The sequence below is a fragment of the Lates calcarifer genome, linkage group LG16_LG22 (genome assembly GCF_001640805.2).
Source record: "Lates calcarifer isolate ASB-BC8 linkage group LG16_LG22, TLL_Latcal_v3, whole genome shotgun sequence".
NCBI classification, from domain to species: Eukaryota; Metazoa; Chordata; class Actinopteri; family Centropomidae; genus Lates; species Lates calcarifer.
The window spans coordinates 7,269,526-7,293,443 of NC_066848.1; the positions used below are offsets into that span (position 1 = coordinate 7,269,526).

Below are 23,918 nucleotides of genomic sequence, written 5' to 3' on the forward strand. Positions count from 1 at the left end.
ATGCCTTACTATACTATGATATTTTTAGTTTTTTGACCCTTACTATACTATGACATTTTGGTGGTTTTTGGCTCCTTACTATACTATGACCGACATTTTTTTTTTTTGACCCTTACTATACTATGACATTTTTTGGTGGTTTTTGGCTCCTTACTATACTTGACATTTTTGAGCCTTACTATACTATGATATTTTTAGACCATTTTTGACCCCTTACTATACTATGACATTTTTTGGTGGTTTTTGGCTCCTTACTATACTATGACATTTTCTGACCATTTTTGACCCCTTACTATACTATGACATTTTTGAACTTTTTACTATACTGTGACATTTTTTGACCATTTTTCATTTACTATACTATGATATTTTTAGACCATTTTTGACCCCTTACTATACTATGACATTTTTTGGTGGTTTTTGGCCCTTACTATACTATGACATTTTTTGGTGGTTTTTTGGCTCCTTACTATACTATGACATTTTCTGACCATTTTTGACCCCTTACTATACTATGACATTTTTTGGTGGTTTTTGGCTCCTTACTATACTATGACATTTTTTGACCATTTTTCATGCCTTACTATACTATGATATTTTTAGACCATTTTTGACCCCTTACTATACTATGACATTTTTTGGTGTTTTTGGCTCCTTACTATACTATGACATTTTTGACCATTTTTGACCCCTTACTATACTATGACATTTTCCTTACTATACTGTGACATTTTTTGACCATTTTTCATGCCTTACTATACTATGATATTTTTAGACCATTTTTGACCCCTTACTATACTATGACATTTTTTGGTGTTTTTTCCTTACTATACTGTGACATTTTTGACCATTTTTGACCCTTACTATACTATGATATTTTGACCATTTTTGACCCCTTACTATACTATGACATTTTTTGGTGGTTTTTTCTTACTATACTATGACATTTTTTGGTGGTTTTTTGGCTCCTTACTATACTATGACATTTTTGACCATTTTTGACCCCTTACTATACTATGACATTTTTTGGTGGTTTTTGGCTCCTTACTATACTGTGACATTTTTGACCATTTTTCATGCCTTACTATACTATGATATTTTTAGACCATTTTTGACCCCTTACTATACTGACATTTTTTTTGACCCCTTACTATACTATGACATTTTTTGGTGGTTTTTGCTCCTTACTATACTATGACATTTTTGACCATTTTTTACTATACTATGACATTTTTGGTGGTTTTTGGCTTTACTATACTGTGACATTTTTACCATTTTTCATGCCTTACTATACTATGATATTTTTAGACCATTTTTGATTACTATACTATGACATTTTTGATTTTTGACCCTTACTATACTATGACATTTTTTGGTGGTTTTTTGACCCTTACTATACTATGACATTTTTTGGTGGTTTTTGACCCTTTACTATACTATGACATTTTTTGGTGGTTTTTTTTACTATACTATGACATTTTTTGACTATACTTGACATTTTTTGACCATTTTTCATGCCTTACTATACTATGATATTTTTAGACCATTTTTGACCCCTTACTATACTATGACATTTTTTGGTGGTTTTTCCTTACTATACTATGACATTTTTTGACCATTTTTGACCCTTACTATACTATGACATTTTTTGGTGGTTTTTGCACCATTTTTTGACCATTTTTCATGCCTTACTATACTATGATATTTTTAGATTTTTTTGACCCCTTACTATACTATGACATTTTTTGGTGGTTTTTGCTCCTTACCACCATTTTTCATGCCTTACTATACTATGAATTTTTTGACCATTTTTGACATTTTTTGGTGGTTTTTGGCTCCTTACTATACTATGACATTTTTTGGTGTTTTTGACCCCCTTACTATACTATGACATTTTTTTGACTATACTGTGACATTTTTGACATTTTTGCCTTATATACTATGATATTTTTAGACCATTTTTGACCTTACTATACTTGACATTTTGACTATACTATGACATTTTTTGGTGGTTTTTGGCTCCTTACTATACTATGACATTTTGACCATTTTTGACCCCTTACTATACTATGACATTTTTTGGTGGTTTTTGGCTCCTTACTATACTGTGACATTTTTTGACCATTTTTCATGCCTTACTATACTATGATATTTTTAGACCATTTTTTGACCCCTTACTATACTATGACATTTTTATTTTTTTACTATACTATGGACCATTTTTGACCCCTTACTATACTATGACATTTTTTGGTGGTTTTTGACTTACTATACTATGACATTTTTTGGTGGTTTTTGACTATTTTTTGACTTACTACTATGACATTTTTTGGTGGTTTTTGGCTCCTTACTATACTGTGACATTTTTTGACCATTTTTCATGCCTTACTATACTATGACATTTTTTGACATTTTGACCCCTTACTATACTATGACATTTTTTGGTGGTTTTTGGCTCCTTACTATACTTGACATTTTTTGACCATTTTTTGCCTTACTATACTATGATATTTTTACCATTTTTGATTACTATACTTTTTTTTTACTATACTATGACATTTTTGACCCCTTACTATACTATGACATTTTTTGGTGGTTTTTGACTATACTATTTTTGACCATTTTTTGCCTTACTATACTATTTTTTTGACATTTTTTTACTATACTATGACATTTTTTTGGTGGTTTTTCTCCTTACTATACTATGAATTTTTTGACACTATACTATGACATTTTTTGGTGGTTTTTGACCCTTACTATACTATGACATTTTTTGGTGGTTTTTGACCCTTACTATACTATGACATTTTTGACCATTTTTGACCTTACTATACTATGACATTTTTGGTGGTTTTTGGCCCCTTACTATACTGTGACATTTTTTGACATTTTTCATGCCTTACTATACTATGATATTTTTTGACCATTTTTGACCCCTTACTATACTATGACATTTTTTGGTGGTTTTTTGGCTCCTTACTATACTATGACATTTGACCATTTTTGACCCCTTACTATACTATGACATTTTTTGGTGGTTTTTGGCTCCTTACTATACTGTGACATTTTTTGACCATTTTTCATGCCTTACTATACTATGATATTTTTAGACCATTTTTGACCCTTACTATACTATGACATTTTTGACCATTTTTGACCCTTACTATACTATGACATTTTTGGTGGTTTTTGACCCCTTACTATACTATGACATTTTTGGTGGTTTTTGGCTCCTTACTATACTTGACATTTTTTGACCATTTTTATGCCTTACTATACTATGATATTTTTAGACCATTTTTGACCTTACTATACTATGACATTTTTTGGTGGTTTTTGGCTCCTTACTATACTATGACATTTTTCCCTTACTATACTTGACATTCCATTTTTCATGCCTTACTATACTATGATATTTTTAGACCATTTTTTGACCCCTTACTATACTATGACATTTTTTGGTGGTTTTTGGCTCCTTACTATACTGTGACATTTTCTGACCATTTTTTACTATACTATGACATTTTTTGGTGGTTTTTGACCCCATTTTTTCCTTACTATACTATGACATTTTTTGGTGGTTTTTGACTCCTTACTTATACTGTGACATTTTTGACCATTTTTGCATTGCCTTGTATGACATTCTTACTATGACTATTTATTATACCATTTTTTGGACTCCTTACTATACTATGACATTTTCTGACCATTTTTTCATGCTTACTATACTATGACATTTTTTTGGTGGTTTTTGGCTCCTTACTATACTATGACATTTTCTGACCATTTTGACCCCCTTACTGTACTATGACATTTTTTTGGTGGTTTTTGGCTCCTTATTAAACTATGATATTTTTAGACCATTTTTGACCCTTACTATACTATGACATATTCTGACCATATTTCGTGCCTTATTATACTATGACATTTTTTGGTGGTTTTTGACCCCTTACTATACTATGACATTTTTTGGTGGTTTTGACTCCTTACTGTACTATGACATTTTTTGGTGGTTTTTGACCCTTACTATACTATGACATTTTCTGACCATTTTTGACCCTTACTATACTATGACATTTTTTGGTGGTTTTTGGCTCCTTACTATACTGTGACATTTTTTTGACCATTTTTCATGCCTTACTATACTATGATATTTTTAGACCATTTTTGACCCCTTACTATACTATGACATTTTCTGACCATTTTTCATGCCTTACTATGCTATGACATTTTTTGGTGGTTTTTGGCTCCTTACTATACTATGACATTTTTTGGTGGTTTTTGGCTCCTTATTATACTATGACATTTCTTGGTGGTTTTTGACCCCTTACTATACTATGACATTTTCTGACCATTTTTGACCCCTTACTATACTATGACATTTTTTGGTGGTTTTTGGCTCCTTACTATACTGTGACATTTTTTGACCATTTTTCATGCCTTACTATACTATGATATTTTTAGACCATTTTTGACCCCTTACTATACTATGACATTTTTTGGTGGTTTTTGGCTCCTTACTATACTGTGACATTTTCTGACCATTTTTGACCCCTTACTATACTATGACATTTTTTGGTGGTTTTTGGCTCCTTACTATACTGTGACATTTTTTGACCATTTTTCATGCCTTACTATACTATGATATTTTTAGACCATTTTTGACCCCTTACTATACTATGACATTTTTTGGTGGTTTTTGGCTCCTTACTATACTATGACATTTTCTGACCATTTTTGACCCCTTACTATACTATGACATTTTTTGGTGGTTTTTGACTCCTTACTATACTGTGACATTTTTTGACCATTTTTCATGCCTTACTATACTATGATATTTTTAGACCATTTTTGACCCCTTACTATACTATGACATTTTCTGACCATTTTTGACCCCTTACTATACTATGACATTTTTTGGTGGTTTTTGACTCCTTACTATACTGTGACATTTTTTGACCATTTTTCATGCCTTACTATACTATGATATTTTTAGACCATTTTTGACCCCTTACTATACTATGACATTTTCTGACCATTTTTCATGCCTTACTATACTATGACATTTTTTGGTGGTTTTTGGCTCCTTACTATACTATGACATTTTCTGACCATTTTGACCCCCTTACTGTACTATGACATTTTTTGGTGGTTTTTGGCTCCTTATTAAACTATGATATTTTTAGACCATTTTTGACCCCTTACTATACTATGACATATTCTGACCATATTTCGTGCCTTATTATACTTTAGACATTTTTTGGTGGTTGTTGACCCCTTACTATACCATGACATTTTTTGACCATTTTTGACCCCTTACTATTTTCATGCCTTAGAAACTACTTCTAGTAATAGATTACATTGACTATTACATCTTACTTCTGATATTGCTAATTACGTTTACATTTCTTCTATTAATATATATAATACATTATCTTTATATTGCAGATTACTTCTATCATTACACTTTTCTGATATACTGAATACTGAACAGAAACAGTTTAATGTCAGTGCTTTGTGTTGGACAGTTGATGTAAAGCGGTTTGTGAATTACCTGGAGGCCTCTGTCCTGGTCTCAAAGAACTTCTTCATTGTGCGAAGACTCTCTGTGATCGTGGACTATGTCTCTGTGATCGCGGACAATGTCTCTGAGATTATGGACAAAGTCTCTGTGATCATGGACAATGTCTGTGTGATCGTGGACGATGTCTCTGAGATCATAGACGCTGTCTCTGTGATCATCAACAATGTCTCCATGATCGCGGGCAGTGCCGTCAAATCGGTGACCCCCGTCTCCGCCGATTCTATCGCAAGGTCTCTACGAAGCATGGGACAATGTCTCTGATCATGGACAACGTCTCTCTCATCTTTGACAAGGTCGCTCCGATCATGGACAATGCCTCTGATCATGGACGATGTCTCCCTCATCCTCAACAATGTCTCTCCAATCATGGACGAAGTCTCTGCGATCGTGGATGATGTCGTGGATGAAGTGGTGTCACCTGGAGGAAATCAAAGAGAAACATACAAAGGAAAATGATCAATACACTACTAGCTATTCCTCATCAGCAGTTTAACCATGAAAACACAGACAAATATTCAACATTACAGCTGAAACAGAACATTCAACAAAATTTTTATGCCTAACTATTCTATGAATTTTTTTTTTTTGACATTTTAGACCACATATCATACAGTGACATTTTTGATGTCTTACTATATAATGGATCATTTTTCCTTCTATTTTGTATTACTATTACTTCTGCATTGCTTTTATATTACAGTCTAGTTTTACTGTTACCTCTAGTATTAGATTATTTTTATTATATATCACTTTTGTTATTAGGTCATGAAAGCACGAAAGTGTGCAAAGGCCCTATAGGAATTGCGCTGATTCTTATTATCGTTTGAAATGAATCACCTTTTTGGAGGGCAAACAATTGCTCAAAAAGTCACGAAACTTTGCACGTGCATCAGACCTTGTGAAAAATTTATTTTGAAGGTGTCCTGCATCGGTGGTGCAAAATGGCTCTATATCTTCCCCTGGAAACATTCAAAAGTGATCCCCCTTTGGGCTTAGTTTGTCATAGGTGGATGAAAATTCGGACCACATATATAACATGCCCAGATGTACAAAATGTCTTCTGAGGTCATGGTCTCAAACCAACAGGAAGTCAGCCATTTTTACTTTAATACACAAATCTTGCTCATTTTTTGTATTTGAACGAACTCCTTCTAGAGATTTAATCATATCGACTTCAAACTCAGTGAGTATACTGTTGACGCCTTTGTGATAAAAAGTTATCAAAAGCTAGAGTTTTCGTCAAAGGCCGTGGCGACACCTCAAATTTGCTGTTGCTAACGTGGATACGCAGGTGTAAAGCAGCTAGGTACAGACGTAATATAACACAAAATGACCATAAACAACGACGACAACGACGTTAGACTGCTAATAACTGAGTTAAAATGATATGGATGGAACACAACATAACAAAGAGAAAATGTGGAAAAAGTGGGCAGGCAGACCAAAAGTGCCACAGCTGATGCCATCCAGGAAGTGCAGAGATACCTGTCAGAGGGCAATATTGCCCTCGGTTGTCCCAGGACCCTATGAGATACTGGGACAACCAAAAGACAATCTATCCAAACCTCTTCCGGCTTTCCTTACAATTTCTCTGCATTCCAGCCTCATCTGTGCCGTGTGAGCGGGTGTTTTCTACAGCTGGAGAAGTTGTATCAAAAAAGCGTTCACTTAGATTTTCACGTTATGATACATGTTCACATTATTTATTGACTGTATCTAAAAATATCAAAGATATTTTAAATTTAAATGAAGATATGAAATAATACAATATAAAATACAATGATTAAATTATATTATTGTATATACTAGGTCGTCAAATCAGTGTCAGTTGAGTCTGTCAACTAGGTTGCCTGTAGGGATTTTTAAGGTCCAGCAGGTGTCAGTATTCAGTGACACAGTATCAATACAGTTTGGCAATGTGTCGAAACGCTTCATGACGCCTCATCTACCCATCACTAGTGTTTATCTGTTTCCACTGAAGGGTCTGTAGCGAGAGCAGCCTGAGAAGTTACACAGATACACACCCACAGAGGGAGAGAGTGCGGAGGGATACATAGGTGAGTTATAGTATAGTATAGTTATCGGTCTCTGATTTGTAGCTAACACTGTACTGAATTTCTTGTATGAGTTAAAAAGTGGCACATGGAGGTGAACTGCAACCATGTTCACCTAATGTTATAAATATACTTCCGTCCATGTCCTCGTTGCAGTTCTGAAAACCAGTCTATAGCTTTATTTGTAAAATGTACACAGGAAAAAAAGTTGCCTACAAAATGTAGACAAACACTTGACAGTGAAAATGAAAAGGCAAAGTCAGCACAATTCATCAAGACTGATTCCCCCATTACACACCGACTATAACACAGTTATCAAATGGCATTCACATACAACCCCACTGCACTCCTGCACCCTGATTTTGATACGGAGCCTCAGCAGGCAGGGTTTCGCTGTGGTAAGACACTCTTGTGCACTCAATCACTCAGTGCCAAATCCTAATTTAAACAGGTTGCATGTTCCACTACCATCAGGATTTTTATTTTTTTTATTTTTGCATCATCCAATGTATTGCGGATAAGGAAATGACGCGCTGATATCATGGACTTTGTGTTCTTGGCTGAGATCTTGGTCTGCTCTTTTCTACTTGTCCTGGAAACTGGCCTTTCTCTTCTCCACAAATGCTGTCATGCCTTCTTTACGGTCATCCTGCAGGGACAGGAAACACAGACAGATCAAGATCAGACTCTCAAAATCAGAGTCTACCACCCCCCCATTCGCTCCCTGTCAGATGGGCTCTCGTACTCACCGTAGCAAAAGTAGCGTGGAATAAGCGCTTTTCCAAACGATTCCCCTCAGCCAAAGTCAGTTCGAAAGCTGTAATCACACAGAGGAACAAGTCAACAAGTTTCAAGAACTTGAAACTTACTCGATTTAGCCTGTTTTAAGATATTCTGCTTTTTAAAAATCGTAAAAACAAACTTAACACACCTGCGTTAACAGCCTCTTTAGCCATAGCAGAGACCAGTTTTGAGTTGGAAGCAATTTTCTCCCCACATTTAACAGCTTCAGACACCAGCTGGTCCACAGGACAAATTTTACTCACCAAACCTAGGTACAAGTACAAGTACTGGGTAAAGTACAAGTGTCTCAAAATTGTACTTAAGTACAGTTCTTGTAAATAAATGTACTTAGTTACTGTCAACCACTGCTGTTACCTGATTGCTTGGCTTCTTGTGCACTAATCCTGTCTCCTGTTAGAACCATTTCCATGGCCAGGGACTTGCCCACTGCACGAGTCAGGCGCTGGGTGCCGCCCGCCCCTGCAGGTAGACAGACATCATAAACAGTCGCTCCAAAAGCAAGAATCTGGTAACCTTAGTCCAAGGAAGTGAGGTCTGAACAGGAAAGGAAAGTAGATACAAGCAATTCTTTACCAGGAATGGTCCCCAGCAGGATCTCTGGTTGGCCAAACTGCGCCTTCTCTCCGGCGTAGATGATGTCACACATCATGGCGAGCTCACAGCCTCCACCCAGCTGTAACAGCCGAACATACAGTGTCAAACACAGCAACAGCATGAGGAAGTGGATGAGATTTCTATTTATTTATATTACAACTAATCAAGTAATGAATACACAGTGTTAAAAGCTACACTATATAGCCAAAAGTATGTGGACCCCCCTGTCTTCAAGGTCTGGAATTTCTTTAAGCTTCAGCATGCAATAATATTTTAGATAAAAGCATGCTTCCAACTTTGTAGCAACAGTCTGGGGATTTTTATTTCCGGTTGTAACACAATGATGCCACTATGCACAAAGTGAGGCCTACTAAAACATTACTTCCTGAGTGTGGTGTAGAAGAACTTGACTGACCTGTACAGCCCTGATCTTGAACCCCATCCAACATCTCTGATGAACGAGAACGCTGACTGCTAACTGGGCCTCATCTCTCAGCCTCACAAATAAAATAATAAAAAAAGACACTCACAGCAAATCCATTGACAGCTGCAATGACAGGCTTCTTCACTGTGGACACTCTGTTCCAATGAGCCAGGAAGTTTCCACCGTAACACTCCTGAAAGGTTCGATTCTGCATCTCTTTGATGTCCGCTCCCGCTGAAAAACACAAAAGTCAAGATTACAGACATATCACAATGAATATGTTATTGTGCATTTTATGTGAGAATGCAAACACAAGCACACAGAAAACACACTCCCTCACCAGCAAAGGCTCTGTCACTGCCGGTGATAACGATAGCTCCGACGTCGCCGTCAACTTCGAAGGCATCGAGGGCCTGTCCCACCTCCCTCATCAGCCCGTCACACAGAGCATTGAGCGCCTTTGGCCGGTTCAGCTGGATGAAACCCACATTGTTCTTCTCACCTCGCTTTTCCACCAAAATATACTCATACTGACCGCCTGCATGAAGAGGAAACAAACACTGATGATAGGATGAGACTCTGACCTTTTTAATATGACATATAATGCAACTTAATAATGATTTCTGTCATACTGGTTACAGTATTAAAGTATGAGGATAAAACAATAGAACTGATATGGCCTAAAATTATTAATTAGTATATCTAATGTTTCTGACTACTTCCTTGCAGTATATAAAATAATGCCCATTGATTTAATCATTTAGACCTGGATGAGAGGCATGAAATAGATTAATGGATTATTGCATGAAAAATGACTGATTCACTTAATTTAATTTCAGCTTTCTAGTTACTGTAGCTAGCAGTAGCAAAAGTGCGTGCTACATGCTGGTTGGTGCTGACTGAAACTCCACAGAAAAGAACTGAACAGCCTCCTGCAGCTGAATCCACTGTCACACTTTTAGTTTAGGGGCTTATAACGTCTCCTGACACTCTGCTATCAGATAAAATAGCATTTCATATCAAACATTACTGCCTATAGCAAAAAGAGAAAATAGACTAAATAAGACTTTTGCAAATTAAATTCACTTCTTTGTAATACCCTGTAAAGCCTGCTTTTCTCAGATTTTTATATTCATATATCCTGTGTGCTACCTGTTGCAGTTCTGTTGACAGTGTAGCCTTTCAACCAGGTGATGGGTCACCAAAGTGGTCTGACTTATCCTCATAAGTTAATAATTCAAGAAAAGGTAAAGGATCAACACTAACAGCTTTGTGTTAAAGCCCTACAGAGACCTTGGAGGCCCCTGATACATCTTGTGGAGCAAAGTTAGAAAACTCAGGTTTGGTGCTTTAAGAGAAAATCCACCCAAAAACAGAATTTACACAATGCTATCCCAATTATTTATGTCCAGTTTATATGCAGAAGCACAAATTTTTGTATCTTGAGAACTGTAAGTTTAGGCAACACTTTCTGAAGATGATACATTGACATTGAACTGAGCAACTAAACCTGATTTTGACAGCAAACTGTATTTTAAATGAATGAATGAATGAATAATTATTTTGTTAATGCATCAAGCTCGAAACCACGCCCACACTGCACAAGTCTAATGAGATAACACAAGTTATTATGAGCCAGATTTAGAGTTATACATTTCCATCAATGCAACTTAAAATCCAAAATTAAAAAAGCAATTTAATGTTTACAGTTCTCTTCAGACCTGCATGTCTATAGTAAAATCACTGATTTAACATGCGCTGTATAATTATAGTGTTGGAGAAATCATAGTAAACGCTGGTTAAAGGGTCAATGTGCAGTATTACAGAAATGACCCCTGTAAATTCCATTTTAGGGTGGAATCTCCCTTTACAGAGTACAGGTCCTCATGTCAACAACACGCTGAGAAATTATCTTCCATTAAACTGCAGCACTTAAAGATTTTATGCTGCTAATAAGACAACACAAAAAGGAATAAAATATTAGGACAAACAAGTTAGTCAGAAGTCTGCCCTCTGCACATGTGTCGCACATAGATCAGTGGCGCAGGTTTTTTGACATTGTAGCAGGGCAGGCCACTACAAACTGACTCCGGACTGTGTTTCGGACACACACCTGAGCTGTAGAGGCGTGCGGCAGACAGGACGGCCGGCGCTGCTCTGGAGGGCTTCAGGAGCAAAGCGGCACTTCTGCAGAGGAAAGCCATGACAGCGACGACAGCAGGCTGTTGTCAATGAAATTGCTCCAGGATCTCTGGTTGCTCCTTCCTCCTGCGCCTTCTTCTTTGTTGGTGTTTCTCATAAGGTGACGTGTTACCGCCATCTGGTGTCTGCGACGGGTACTGTAGAGTCCTGCAAATTGGCACAAGCACAAGAAAATATAAAAGCCAAAGCTCTGCCATATTCATGAGTACATTTGATGTAATTTACCCCCAAGCCTGAAGAGTTCTTACCATGGAAATGAATCCAATTTATAGTTGTACACAGTTCATTCATTCCTATGTTGTACTATTTTTTAAAGATACATTAATGTCATTCATCCATGTGCAAAATCTGACTGAATCTAGTGCCTGAGCTGATGTGAGCTTTCACCATATTACATGTCAACATATTACTTTGTAAGTTGCTTTCCCAGCACTTATACAAGTATAATGTCCCTGAAAAAAATCAACTTAGGGAATAACGTCATAGCAAAATTCTGCATCAGACAAAATTCTTTCAATAAAAGTATGATAGTAGATTACCATACACAAGGTTTATACATCAGTCAGTATATGTCCACAAACAAAATACAAAAAATATCTTACCCAAAAAGGGTTACAGCGTTTGAAAAGACTGGCCCCAGTCTGACAGCATCACAGTATTTGACTCCTCAGAGTTGGCTGCGATGAGCGCGCTGCGCGTTCTGGTAGCCACCCGCGTGAACGAGCCTACACCGTCCGTGACAATCCCCTCTCATCTCTTCTCAGTATCATCATATAAGCAAAGAAAAGAACACACGGAAATAAGGTAGGCACCAGCCATTAGGATGTACTGGTTTATCATGCATGTGAGTGAATGTGCGAACGATGCATTTCTTTTGAAATGGTGGGATTCCTTCAGGCTATTATACGGTAGCGTACAGGCTAATTTATGACAGTACAGTCAGATAAACATTATGCATTGTCAATGCATTTGTAAAACATTTTGTTGATAAAATATCACAGATGCAATAATAAAAATATTTTGTGCATTTCTGCTTAATGGCCCAGTTACCTGCTAGACCTCAATAAGACATTTCCACTGATGGCCTATTACCACAACATGCCATCTTTTGCCTTTTATTCATAATCATCCATGCACGGAATATTATTTCATGTGTATGAAGGCTGAAAGCCAGCAGCAGTTTTTCCTTTGGTGAGCATATTTATTTTTATACTGACCCACTTTAATGGAGAGGGGAAATTTGCAATGCAGAAATGTGTATTTATGAAGACCATATTCCACAACAACACTGAACACTATAGGGACATCCCACATTTGTTGAACAGTAGTAGTCTATAATCTGGGTTGCTGTTGAGGGCATAGTATGTCACACCAGTTTAGGCTTATATTCAGAATTTTAGACAGAATAGAAAAGACTGGCTTCAGCTGTTGACTGAAATGTTCCCAAAATCAGATGAGAATTCATCACACTGGAGATACACGGATAATTTCTAGATTAAAGGTGTAGTGTAACCACCACAGGTAGGCCTAAAATGGGCATCTTTACTCCATCATGTCTTCTTCCTGCACAGATGTTAGGAATGAACCAGGTGGTTGCAACATGCTGGACTTGCCTCCTACTCTCTGCTTTCCTGTGCGAGCCTGCGCTGTGCAAGGGCGGCCGTGGAGGGTCCCGGGGCTCCTCTCGAGGATCCCCCTCTCGCAGCTCCACAGCGGGGACTTACCGGGGCGGAGGCGCCTACGGTGGGACCCGCTCTCGCTTCAGGGTGGCAGGGCGAACCTCCCCGGTGAGGGTGGCAGGTGCAGCAGCAGCGGGGGCAGCGGTGGCGTTAACGGCGGATAAATGGTACGCCTCCGCCTACCGCCGCAGCAACGCCGACAGCTCAGAGGAGGAGCTGGATTATTACAACAGGACCAATTACTTTGATGCTCAAATGTCAGGCTCAACTCAAAACGGATCTTCTCTCTCTCAGCTGGTTTCTATCATTATTGCAACGTTTTCCCCAAAATATGGACTCTTACTGGACACTATACTGTAGATGTCCTGGGTATTTTTATAAAGGATAAATTCCTGATTCGGTTCAGGACTAAGCTTCTTGTCCTGGATCTGACTATCATGTGCAGGACTGGCTGGAACCTGCACTGGGAAGACCAGTTAGAGGTGCAATGCAGTGGTGGAAGAACACCACCATCACAAAAACATCACCGTACTGTATGTTTTTACACATCTAATCTTCTATACCAAGAGACAAATATACATTACCAGCATAGTATTCAATGTGACATTTCACATGCTCATTCGTTAAATCTACTTCAATCTGTGTGACAGAAACTGGGGCCAAAACTCGAGAATAATCAGAATTAGTTTCTTTCCCTAAATCTTGAGTATGATCAAACTGCTGGCTGCCAGTTTTAACTGTACTGCCAAACTCAACTTTATCTTAAAAATCTTTATTTTCATAAAATACACAAAAAATAAAAAAGCAACTGACCGCCATCACTGCTCTGTGCAACTGAGGTAAATTATTTGTATATATTAGCTGACCTGGGTATAAATATAAAGCCTGGACTTGCAGCAGGCAGGTGACTAGTCATTCCATAAAGCAAAAGCACCAAGTTGACACCAGCATTATTCTGAAATTAAAACTGGTCTTTTCACTTTTAGAAAGGACAATTAGTGCATTTCTCAATTTGTGACCTCAACAAATATGAAGCTTTTTCACTCCATTCTTTTTGCAAAACTTCAAAATCTTACTCAGTGACCTGAACGATTTATGGCAGCAGTCACTGTTGTGGCCATAAAGATGATTATCCACACTGAGAGACAGCAAATGGGAATAGTAAAGAAGCTAAATTGTATTTTCCACAGTCATCTCAAATTTCTGTGCAATTCATAGCCTTTTATAACACCTATGATGTTGCCAATTAATTCCTCAGACCTGTGTATAAACTGTGCCATGGTTGGGAGGGACACTAGAGAACAAACTGCTACTCTCACTGTTTTCATGTCTCTGAAGGTTTTCACTGGTCTGTCCATCATCCCAGAAGAGCTTTTTATCCGCAGTAGACACTCAGGAGCAACAGACTGTTCCATATCTATAAGTGCACTCTATTATATGCTACTACACTTATGTACATAATAAATAAAGAGTTTGTTATCACTGTCTTTATGCTAATAAATATCCTGTTTACACCATATCAGATATCTGCTTCATGTATTATAAAAGCAAAGCTGAGTAAAAACGTCATACCTGAATCAAATTACATTCTTTTATTTACAAAGGATACAGTGCTTTGGTGACTTTTTAAGTCATCCATAGACAAAACAGTCTGCACCATGCCCCCAAAATGTCAAAGAAATGAGGACAGAGACCTTGATGATACCTGTGGTTAAATATAATTCCTTCCAGGACAAACTGGCAAAATCCAGCAACAGTCTCTGGTCATCTTGATTAAAATGACTCAGTTCAGTCCAACATTACTAGCCCCAGCTCTCCTTTCCTGAAGGCTCTTATGAAATCATAAGCTGCTGCTGTGTAGTTTGGGACAGTGATGGTAATGTTCCCTGAGGGAGATGAGGAACAAACATTTTCTTTAAGACAAAGATTTTCCATTCCTAAGTTTTAAAAGCCATTTTAGTTTCTACATTAAATATACAATTACAGTGGTTAAGGTGGTTAAAGTGTTTAAAGGAACAGTTTGACATTTTGAGAAACATCCTTATTCACTTTTTTTGCTAAGAGTTAAATGAAAAAAATGATACCACATTGGTAAACATGAAGTTACCCTCAGCTGTCTGTTAGCTTAGCTTAGCATAAAGACAGGAAACAGAGGGAAAACAGGTAGCCTATAATGTCTCTTCCTCTCTAGTAATTATAACGGAGACTGACAAAACCAAATATCTTATTAGTTCTTTACAACCAGGCTTAAACTTTTCCTTTGTAATTAGTGAGCTTTAGAGGTGCTGTTATGTGGATCTTGTTACTTCTGGACAGACACAGTATAGCTGTTTCCAATCTTTATGCTAAGCTAAGATGAGCTAACTGGATGCTTGCTGTATTTACACATTCACTGTGCAGAGACTGCTATTGTTCTTCTCATCTAACTCTCAATAAGAAAGTGTATTTCCCAAAATTCCCAACTATGCCTTTAAATAATTTACCCTTGCAGGTGTAGTAGCAGGAGTATCTGTACTTAGTAGTAGTGGTACTCTCTTACCCACTCCAGTAATGGCTTTGACCCGCTGGGTCTTTCCAAGTTTCACAGCGATGCATTTGAGGACATGCTGGATGTCATCACTGGGTTCTTGGAGGTTGTATTTCTCCACATATCTGCACATAAAGACACACATACAGTAAACAATCACAGTAATATGAAGCAGAAGGAATACACTGATCATATGCAAGAAAACTCAGTCATAATTTAGAGAAAATTCACACCTGAACTTCCCCAGCCTGTTCAGAGAATAGAGTAAGTAGTCAGCGATAATGTCTTCACCAACTAAATGGTCCAATATAGTTCCTGGGGAGGGAAGAAAAAAATATCAAATTATCATTTGTTGAGCATCTTGGAAAAACCTCTTTACAAATGTGACTGAATACGGTACAACGTTTCCACATGGTGTTTTCTCAGTGACAGAATTAGTTATGTTGGGGAAAAAAATGCTTTGTGTGCTCACCACATAAAGCCAGCTTCATGCCTGTTTCAACACTTTCAATCTTGGGAGGCAAGACTCCTGGTGTGTCCAACAGGTATATTATGGGTCGCTCACACACCTGAGGACAAAGACAGCAGCTACAAATACTATACAGATGCACACATACACAATGGACCCACGAACACAACTACACATACAAAGAGACATGTCCTCTACACTCACCTGGATTTTAGTCAGGACCGCTTTAGTTATACCTGGCTCCCCACCTACTTGAGATGCACGACCTGAAATTTGTGTATAATTACAATATTGTACTTAATCAATGTCCAACGGCTATTAACTATTTTACTATACATACCTTTTTTCAAGTTAGTTCTTCTTAATGAGTTAATAAGAGATGACTTTCCCACATTGGGCACTCCAATCACCATCAGGCAATAATTTGTACTCTGAAAGTTTTAAATGACAAAGTCACAGAGCAGACAATATACTGGCATTTACCCTCTATTCCCTTCAAAAATGGAATAGTGAGAAACAAGGAAATAAATAAATAAATGATTCTATGTGGATTCAGCCACACTGAGACAAAGGAAAAGCTTTAGAGTCACAAAGAAACAGCATCTTGCTTCCATATTTCTGGCTGACACAGAATTTTGTGGTGGATCAAACTGTGGGAAGTTCAAATAGATTTGATTTTCTAGTTGAAATTAACTAAATGTTATCATTAAATTGCCTAGAGTAAGCATACCTCATCTCTGTTAAAACGTGGTCTGCTCTCTATAATTTCCATCACCATTGGCACCAACTACAGAGAGACAGAAAAAAACAGGAATAACTTGCACATTCATGCTCAGAAATTTATTTTAAATCAGCTGAGAACAAACAGTCAAATGTTTAGTATCTAGTGAAGATGACCTTTACCTTTTTGATGTTTTCGTGTCTCTGCTTCAAACTGTCTGTGAAGAGGACATTTCTCACCCCATCTTTTTCCAGCTTCTTCAAGAGTGTCTGTGAGGGTAAATATGAAGATATCATTTTATGTTAGTAATTTTAAAATGTGACTGACAGTGATGCTGGTAAAACAGCAGCACAGCATTTTACCTGCTTGCCAGACAGATCAGCAAGGTCCATCTTGTTGAGAATTAGCAAATGTGGTCTGACATCTAGAGTCTCCTGAAACACAGGGTTTCTCCCAGAGAGGGGGATGTCCTCAATGTTAAAGACAAATCAAAGTTCACAGCAGCGACATGGCTGGATTGACCTGCTAAAGCTGCTAAAGTTCCTCCTAGACTCTGTGCAATGCGTATGCTTTTTATATACAACAATACTACCTGTCCACAGATTTTGCAGGGTGGTAATTCATAAAAGATTCAAAACTAGAGTTTTGGAGATGCCTGCATTGCCCCATTAGTAATCAAGCCTTGTACTGGACTAGAAATAATCTCGATTCACTGTCTCACCCTCTAACTCCAAAGTTGTGCATTTGAGAAAGGTGTGTTTCTCTTGTCCTTATTTCAAATCATAAAGTTGAAGACATAAAAACTGTTCTCCATACAATAGTGTTGTTTTCTTCAAATGTACCTACATTTAAGCACCAGTAGGAAATATTTGATCGATAACTGATTAACACAAAGAAAAATATGTAATTAAAAATAAGATGCCATAAGATTTGCTCTGTTATACTCTAACGTTAATGGATTAAAAAGACAAATAAAAAGGATATTCTGGCATCGTGGATTTCTATGATGCAGTCCACATTCCTGAGGTTGGCTCTCATCTGTTTCAGCCCTGCAAACATTGAGATGAAACTATTAACATTCAGAACTCTCACTTACGTATATCTGACATACTGTGGAGATAACATAAAGCAAAGCTGTCACCTTTAGCCATGTGTCCGGGGAACCAGTGAGCCACATCCCGTCCACCGAAGTCGAAAACGGTTCTGAACTTGTCGACGTTACGGAGCGCCCGGTACAATCTCATGGCTGCTGTTAAACTAAATGTGACGACGGAAGATTGTCATCTGTGAAAGACTTATTTTGACCTGCTAGCTACAGTCTCTTGCCGCACTGGTCATGCTAATGTGCTACACTGTTTACATGCCGACTCGAACCTGCTGTCAAGAAACTCGTTCCGCTTTAAGACCTCTTCCTCTTGTGTGGATTTTCCTTTCGCATTTCTGCCCTCCTCAGGATGAAAAATGAATTACCCTGGCGCAAGATTACATACAACGTTCAGAGGCATTTCTTCTAATTCATACTCTGAATTTCCCTTCAGCGTGTATCGCCTTCCGTAATACTTTTATTATGACTTGTATCACATGCTATACTGACTCCTCAGTTTAATGTTTGATCACATAACCCAGATGCATTTTATATGGTCTGCTGTGTCCCCTCACAGCTGTGCCCTGCTCTTGGCCGAAAGCATACACTGCCTATACACACTTACTCTTCTTGCTTCCTTCTTCTCATTAAATGTCATTTTTGGAAAGTTCTCACTTGACAGCTAAAGTTTGCACTTTAACAATTTATCTAACAATAATTCTTAATGTTCACCAGTCAGCACTTTTCTATGACCATGTATGTTCACCATATCAGCACAAGTACGTGCAAAAGGTAAAGCAACATACCGTGAGTTACAAACAATTAAAAAAAGTAAATATTACTTTTAAATAAGTAATGTATAAAATATATAAATAAATCGAATTTCATATTTTGCACATGAATATGAAAATTCATTTAGTCAGTAGTAGTAGTTAAAATACTTTATTAAGAAAATCTGATAATTACATACAATCAGTACACTGATTTGTTTACAAGAAAGAGGCCTTTCTTGCAGTAAATATATAAAGCTATATCCTTAATGCATTTAATGAAAATGTAATTACTGTATTGATCACTTGTGTGGACTGTCTGTCAGTACTAGCCAAGTCCATTTATATTACATACATTTTAATGTATGCAGTGAAATCCACAGCATATGGTCAGCAGTACTTCAAATTTTCAAACTTTCAATTTTTTAAGTGACTGATTTAAATCAACAGCAGCTGCAACAGAACTGTTCAGATCAACTCTGAGATCATTGTTTGAAGCAGTTGTAGATTTTAGATATGAATCTCATACATGTCGTTTTGTCAAAGCTGCATTGCTCTGTTAAAGCTTTGACTTGGGCGGCTCAGATGGATGAACGGAGGAGTAGTGAGAGATGAGCCGATCAGCTTCTCTCCACCCACTGAGGACAGCTCCATGAACGGTGGAGTAGTAGTGGGGATGAGTAGCCTCTCCAGCAAACAGCACCTGCAGGGGCTGAAAGACATTATGTATTTAGAAGGAGGATTCTTAAACAACGGCTAATTATGTGTGAGCTGGTGTGTACACGTTTTTGTTTGAGTATGAATATTAAGTACTTGTGACTGTGATGCCTTCACAGGTAGGGGCTCCATCATGTTCTCCAGGTCCTGTACTGAACAGCCTTTTCCAGGGTAGCTGTAGGATCCCCGGGTCCAGGGGTCATGAAACCACTGAGAGCGTAAAACTCTCCGCGGGGTGACGATAGGGTTCCCTAAACACACACAGTTGGTCTACAGGTGCTGACAGATCATTTCAAAATGACCAGTACTCTCAGTGGAGGAGTACTGTGAATTATTTAGACTCACCTGTAAACCTCCGAATAAGCTGTGTGATGGCATGCGAGACCTCCTGTTCAGACAGCGTCTCCATATACTCTGACTCATGCCCAGCGATCCAGCCACACAGAACATGGCCATACCTGCAAGTTAAACCACAAACAAAACTGCATTATTAATAATTGAATATCAATGAATTAGCTTTTTATTATGCACTAAGTACAACACAAACAAGCTAGGTAAGCTAGCTTTGTGTGCCCAATGTGGTTGTTGACCTTTCAGTGGGTTTGAGCACAGTAAAGCCAAACAGCTTCTTTATCCAGGATCTCTGTATATCTGGCACCTGGTCCACCATGTCTTCCTGAGCCATGACAAATAAAGCAGATAAAACAGACAGTGTTTTCATATGTGTCAGATTTTTTTCAAACTACCAACATAAACATTGAACATTTCAAATGTATAGCAAGTATAATCTTGCTAAATCAAAAACATTTAAACACAGTTGCAGCAGAAAGTATTTTTATTTGACATGTCAATGAGCCCAGTGTATGTGCAGTGAATGTACACCTGACTAAACATCTCACCTCATCTTCCCACACAAAGTAGATGACCTCGCAGTCAGCATCCCACCATGGTGAATCAAACTCCACATATATTTTATTGTTTGTTCCAAAACCCAGTCTCTGGACAGAGTGCAGCTTGTGTAGAGGGAGAGGAGGATGGAACAGAGTTGAATGGTGTTTCTTCAGGTATCCTGACAAAACACAACGAACCACAACAAGTTAGGCTATACTGAATACTGAGCAGCTTGAATTTGTGTTGTTAAAGAATCAAACAAAATGGCAGTAATTAAAATGCTTATAAATGGTAAATAAAATGTTTACAAGTATTTCTTGCAAGGACATTTACAAGCTATGTAGGTGTGTTACACCTTTACAATTCTTGTTGGGTAATAAAGTTTGGTGCATCACCCAACCCAACCTGAGTGCAAATCTAATTATCCAGAAAAAGTGAAAACGTCTGTGTGGGTGTGCAGAAACTTCAAGTACAAAAGTGCTCTTCACAAAATCTAGGAATGAACTGTAATATTTGTGTATGTATGCAAATGATTCTACCTAGAGGTACTGTGACAATAACATGATCAGCATCAATCCTCTCCCCGTCATCACACTCAACCGTCACAGGGTTTTCTCTCTTCTCCGAGTTGTTCCAGTGGACACAGCGCACAGGCCGATTGTAGGTCACTATACCACTGGGGAGCTCTGACATCAGGTTTTTGATTAGACCTTCGTAGCCACTGCATGAGAAAGAAAATAATACTTAGGTAAATCTGTAGATATATACAGTATATATAGTATATATAAATATATAGAAATGTAAATGTAGGAAATAATAATTTAATGATATTGATTGTTAGAATAATTGTTTGTTGCTGCAATGTTGGAGTACAAACCCTGGGAATGTACAGTCCAGTCCAGGCAGAGTCTTATAAAGGCCATAGGCCCCCAGACCCACTTCATCCATGCTGTGAGTCCCATTAACACAGCACTCCACCTTCAACATGCTGCTGATCACACACAGTTGCAGAGATCTGGCCTTTGCATCAGTGTCTTTCCACTTCTCTGCTGCTCGCTGTGGCACCTGCACCCAGCAACAAAACAAACTATTTATTCTGGTGAGATGTAGTTTATTCTCTGGGACATGAGAAATTCCGGCCGATCCTGGCTGGCACATTCCTAGTGTAACTTTTTAGTCACTGACAGAAATGTACCTCTGCCCGTATGAAATCTCCCACACTGGCCCAGGGCTCTCCTCCTTGACTCTGAAATTCTGAACTTTCATACAGCAACTCAGAAAACATCTTGAGGGCAGGATAGAGGTCCTCAGCATTCAGCTTCTGACCTGCACACATCACATAACCCACAGAACGTGGATTATAAAAATATGATTGGGTTTACCAACTCATATCACTTCACTCACACAGTTCAGTAGGTAAACAATAACCAGACAATGGCTACACGTAGCATTAAATACAATGACACAAACGCCTGCAAGCATAGCTGCAATTCATTGTAGGTGGGACTGTACAGCTCAAATGCTGGTTTCACACTGTTTATATTTGTACATTGTCATTCCAGTTTCAGTAAAAGATCATATACACTAGTGCCTGAGGATACTACAAAGTACAGACCTAAAATATCCCTTACAGGCTCAAGTTCAGGAAGAACCTTCAATATTTCACTACCACACTCTGTGACTTGTGTTGCAGACTGCTGTAAAACTGGTGTAAAGTCTTCTATGAAATCAATAAAGCACTCTGCCTACAGGGGGGAGGATACAATAACATTCCTATCAGATGTAGATCAGCATGATACATCACTGCAGCCTGCTCTGCAGCCGCCATGTTGCAAATGACATATACTTGTCAGGCAGATACACAATTAATCAGACAAAAGTACAGTACTTTATTTTGCCTGAAAAGCCAACAAATATCATTGATTTACTTTAAAGATATAATGATAATAACCTACTCCATGTGTACTGACAGAGAGGAATAGGGGCTTAGTAGAACAGGGCAAGACCAAACTATGGTCTAAAATAATATAAACTAAAAAATTTGCATCATGTCACCATGTCCCTTCAGTATCTAATGTGTAATTTTCTACAACTGCAGGGGAATGAAACAAATCCCACCTTTGCGAATAATGTGTCAGAAAGATTCAACTCTGTGCTACACTTTCACATCATTCATATGATTTTGATCACTCTGAGATGTTAGTTTTAAGATCTTGATCTGATTTATTTGATTTTTTTTAAACACTGGGTGACCTGAACTGCTGAAGACGTTGGGAACCCAGGGGGGATGCCCTCCGACGTCCATGGCCTGGTTCTCTGGGGTGAGGGCCTCTGGATCCAGGAGCCCGTAGCGACGGGCCAGACAAAACACTGGGTTCTCCTCACATGGTCCATGGATCCAGTTAGCCCCTATCTCAACAATACTATTACCTACAAGTGAAAAATATTGTGAGGATGCAGAAAAGAAAATTGCTATTATTAACATTAGCAGAGCACAGTGAGGTCTGGTCCTAGTTAAGAGAGAAGAGCACTGGTGAGACAATACTTGACTAATTTAAAGAGAAAAAAAGAGACCATTTCCACTTTTAATTAAAAATCATGAGATGCTTAGTAGAAAAATATGAGATGGCATGGTCAATATCTTATTATAATGACTTATAATTGCACAATTCTTATTTAAAAAGCCATGATTTTTACTTGGTAAGACATACATAATAGTTTTGATTAGTCATTTTTTTAAAAAAACATATGTCAAGAGTCTGGTTTTAGCTTCTCAGGTGCATATTTTTTGGTTTTACTGACTCTCTAAAGCAATAATCAACAGATTAATCGATGATAAAAGTGAGTTGCATTACCAGTCCTATGGATGTAGTTGCTATTGCTATGGAGTTGATAGTTGCTATGGACTGATATCGTCAGGTTAGGGCTGGTTAATCAATAACTCTATTTTGTTTGTCAAAAATGAATTCACGCGAATAAACGTTTTCACTGTGATAACACGATGACAATTTAATGCTTACGATTGTGTTCGCTCGCACTTTTGTTTTCTTGGGCTTTCCATACTCACCAAATCTCCCCGTTTTTATCCTTCCTCCGCTTCTTTCAGTCGCTTCAAGTATCCGGATATGATGAAATCCGGCGTTAACAAGCCTCTGTGCCGCTGATATACCTGATATCCCACATCCTATTATAACTATCTTAGTGTTTGCACTCATTTTCACCGTCAGTTCCACATTAATACACACTTCTTGTTACATCCGTGTTGACCTGTCTTCCTCTTCTGGTTTAAAAAGACGACGACCGAAGATGTCTTCCGGTAAAGAGTTTCAAAATAAAGAACCTTTTTATGAGGCTGGTTGTGAATGATTAATATCACAAGTCCTCGGTGGCCTTACTTG

The 23,918-nt window shown here is 37.9% G+C and overlaps 4 protein-coding genes across 4 annotated transcripts; 1 reads left to right on the plus strand and 3 right to left on the minus strand.

The window, feature by feature from the left end:
• Window positions 1-7,788: 7,788 nt before the first annotated feature.
• echs1 (enoyl CoA hydratase, short chain, 1, mitochondrial) lies at window positions 7,789-11,779 on the minus strand. The gene is made up of 8 exons (XM_018684193.2): window positions 11,574-11,779; window positions 9,801-9,998; window positions 9,567-9,694; window positions 9,016-9,115; window positions 8,797-8,901; window positions 8,570-8,689; window positions 8,388-8,455; window positions 7,789-8,287 (listed from the first exon to the last, which is right to left on the minus strand). The coding sequence occupies exons 1-8, from the start codon at window positions 11,662-11,664 to the stop codon at window positions 8,222-8,224; spliced, it is 876 nt and encodes a 291-aa protein (XP_018539709.1). The 5' UTR covers window positions 11,665-11,779; the 3' UTR covers window positions 7,789-8,221.
• Window positions 11,780-12,269: 490 nt separating this feature from the next.
• Window positions 12,270-14,858, plus strand: LOC108888271 (shadow of prion protein). Its single transcript, XM_018684194.2, has 2 exons — window positions 12,270-12,466; window positions 13,234-14,858. Exon 2 carries the CDS (start codon window positions 13,234-13,236, stop codon window positions 13,699-13,701), a length of 468 nt encoding a protein of 155 aa, XP_018539710.1. The 5' UTR covers window positions 12,270-12,466; the 3' UTR covers window positions 13,702-14,858.
• Window positions 14,859-14,918: 60 nt separating this feature from the next.
• mtg1 (mitochondrial ribosome-associated GTPase 1) lies at window positions 14,919-18,442 on the minus strand. The gene is made up of 11 exons (XM_051076425.1): window positions 18,200-18,442; window positions 18,041-18,107; window positions 17,421-17,523; window positions 17,241-17,327; window positions 17,068-17,124; window positions 16,678-16,768; window positions 16,542-16,603; window positions 16,341-16,437; window positions 16,102-16,183; window positions 15,881-15,993; window positions 14,919-15,227 (listed from the first exon to the last, which is right to left on the minus strand). Exons 1-11 carry the CDS (start codon window positions 18,300-18,302, stop codon window positions 15,130-15,132), a joined length of 960 nt encoding a protein of 319 aa, XP_050932382.1. The 5' UTR covers window positions 18,303-18,442; the 3' UTR covers window positions 14,919-15,129.
• Window positions 18,443-19,068: 626 nt separating this feature from the next.
• Window positions 19,069-23,825, minus strand: LOC108888275 (peroxisomal N(1)-acetyl-spermine/spermidine oxidase). Its single transcript, XM_018684199.2, has 10 exons — window positions 23,588-23,825; window positions 22,774-22,950; window positions 21,716-21,846; window positions 21,398-21,585; window positions 21,060-21,241; window positions 20,529-20,698; window positions 20,220-20,305; window positions 19,975-20,087; window positions 19,726-19,880; window positions 19,069-19,624 (listed from the first exon to the last, which is right to left on the minus strand). The coding sequence occupies exons 1-10, from the start codon at window positions 23,733-23,735 to the stop codon at window positions 19,472-19,474; spliced, it is 1,503 nt and encodes a 500-aa protein (XP_018539715.1). The 5' UTR covers window positions 23,736-23,825; the 3' UTR covers window positions 19,069-19,471.
• Window positions 23,826-23,918: the final 93 nt, after the last annotated feature.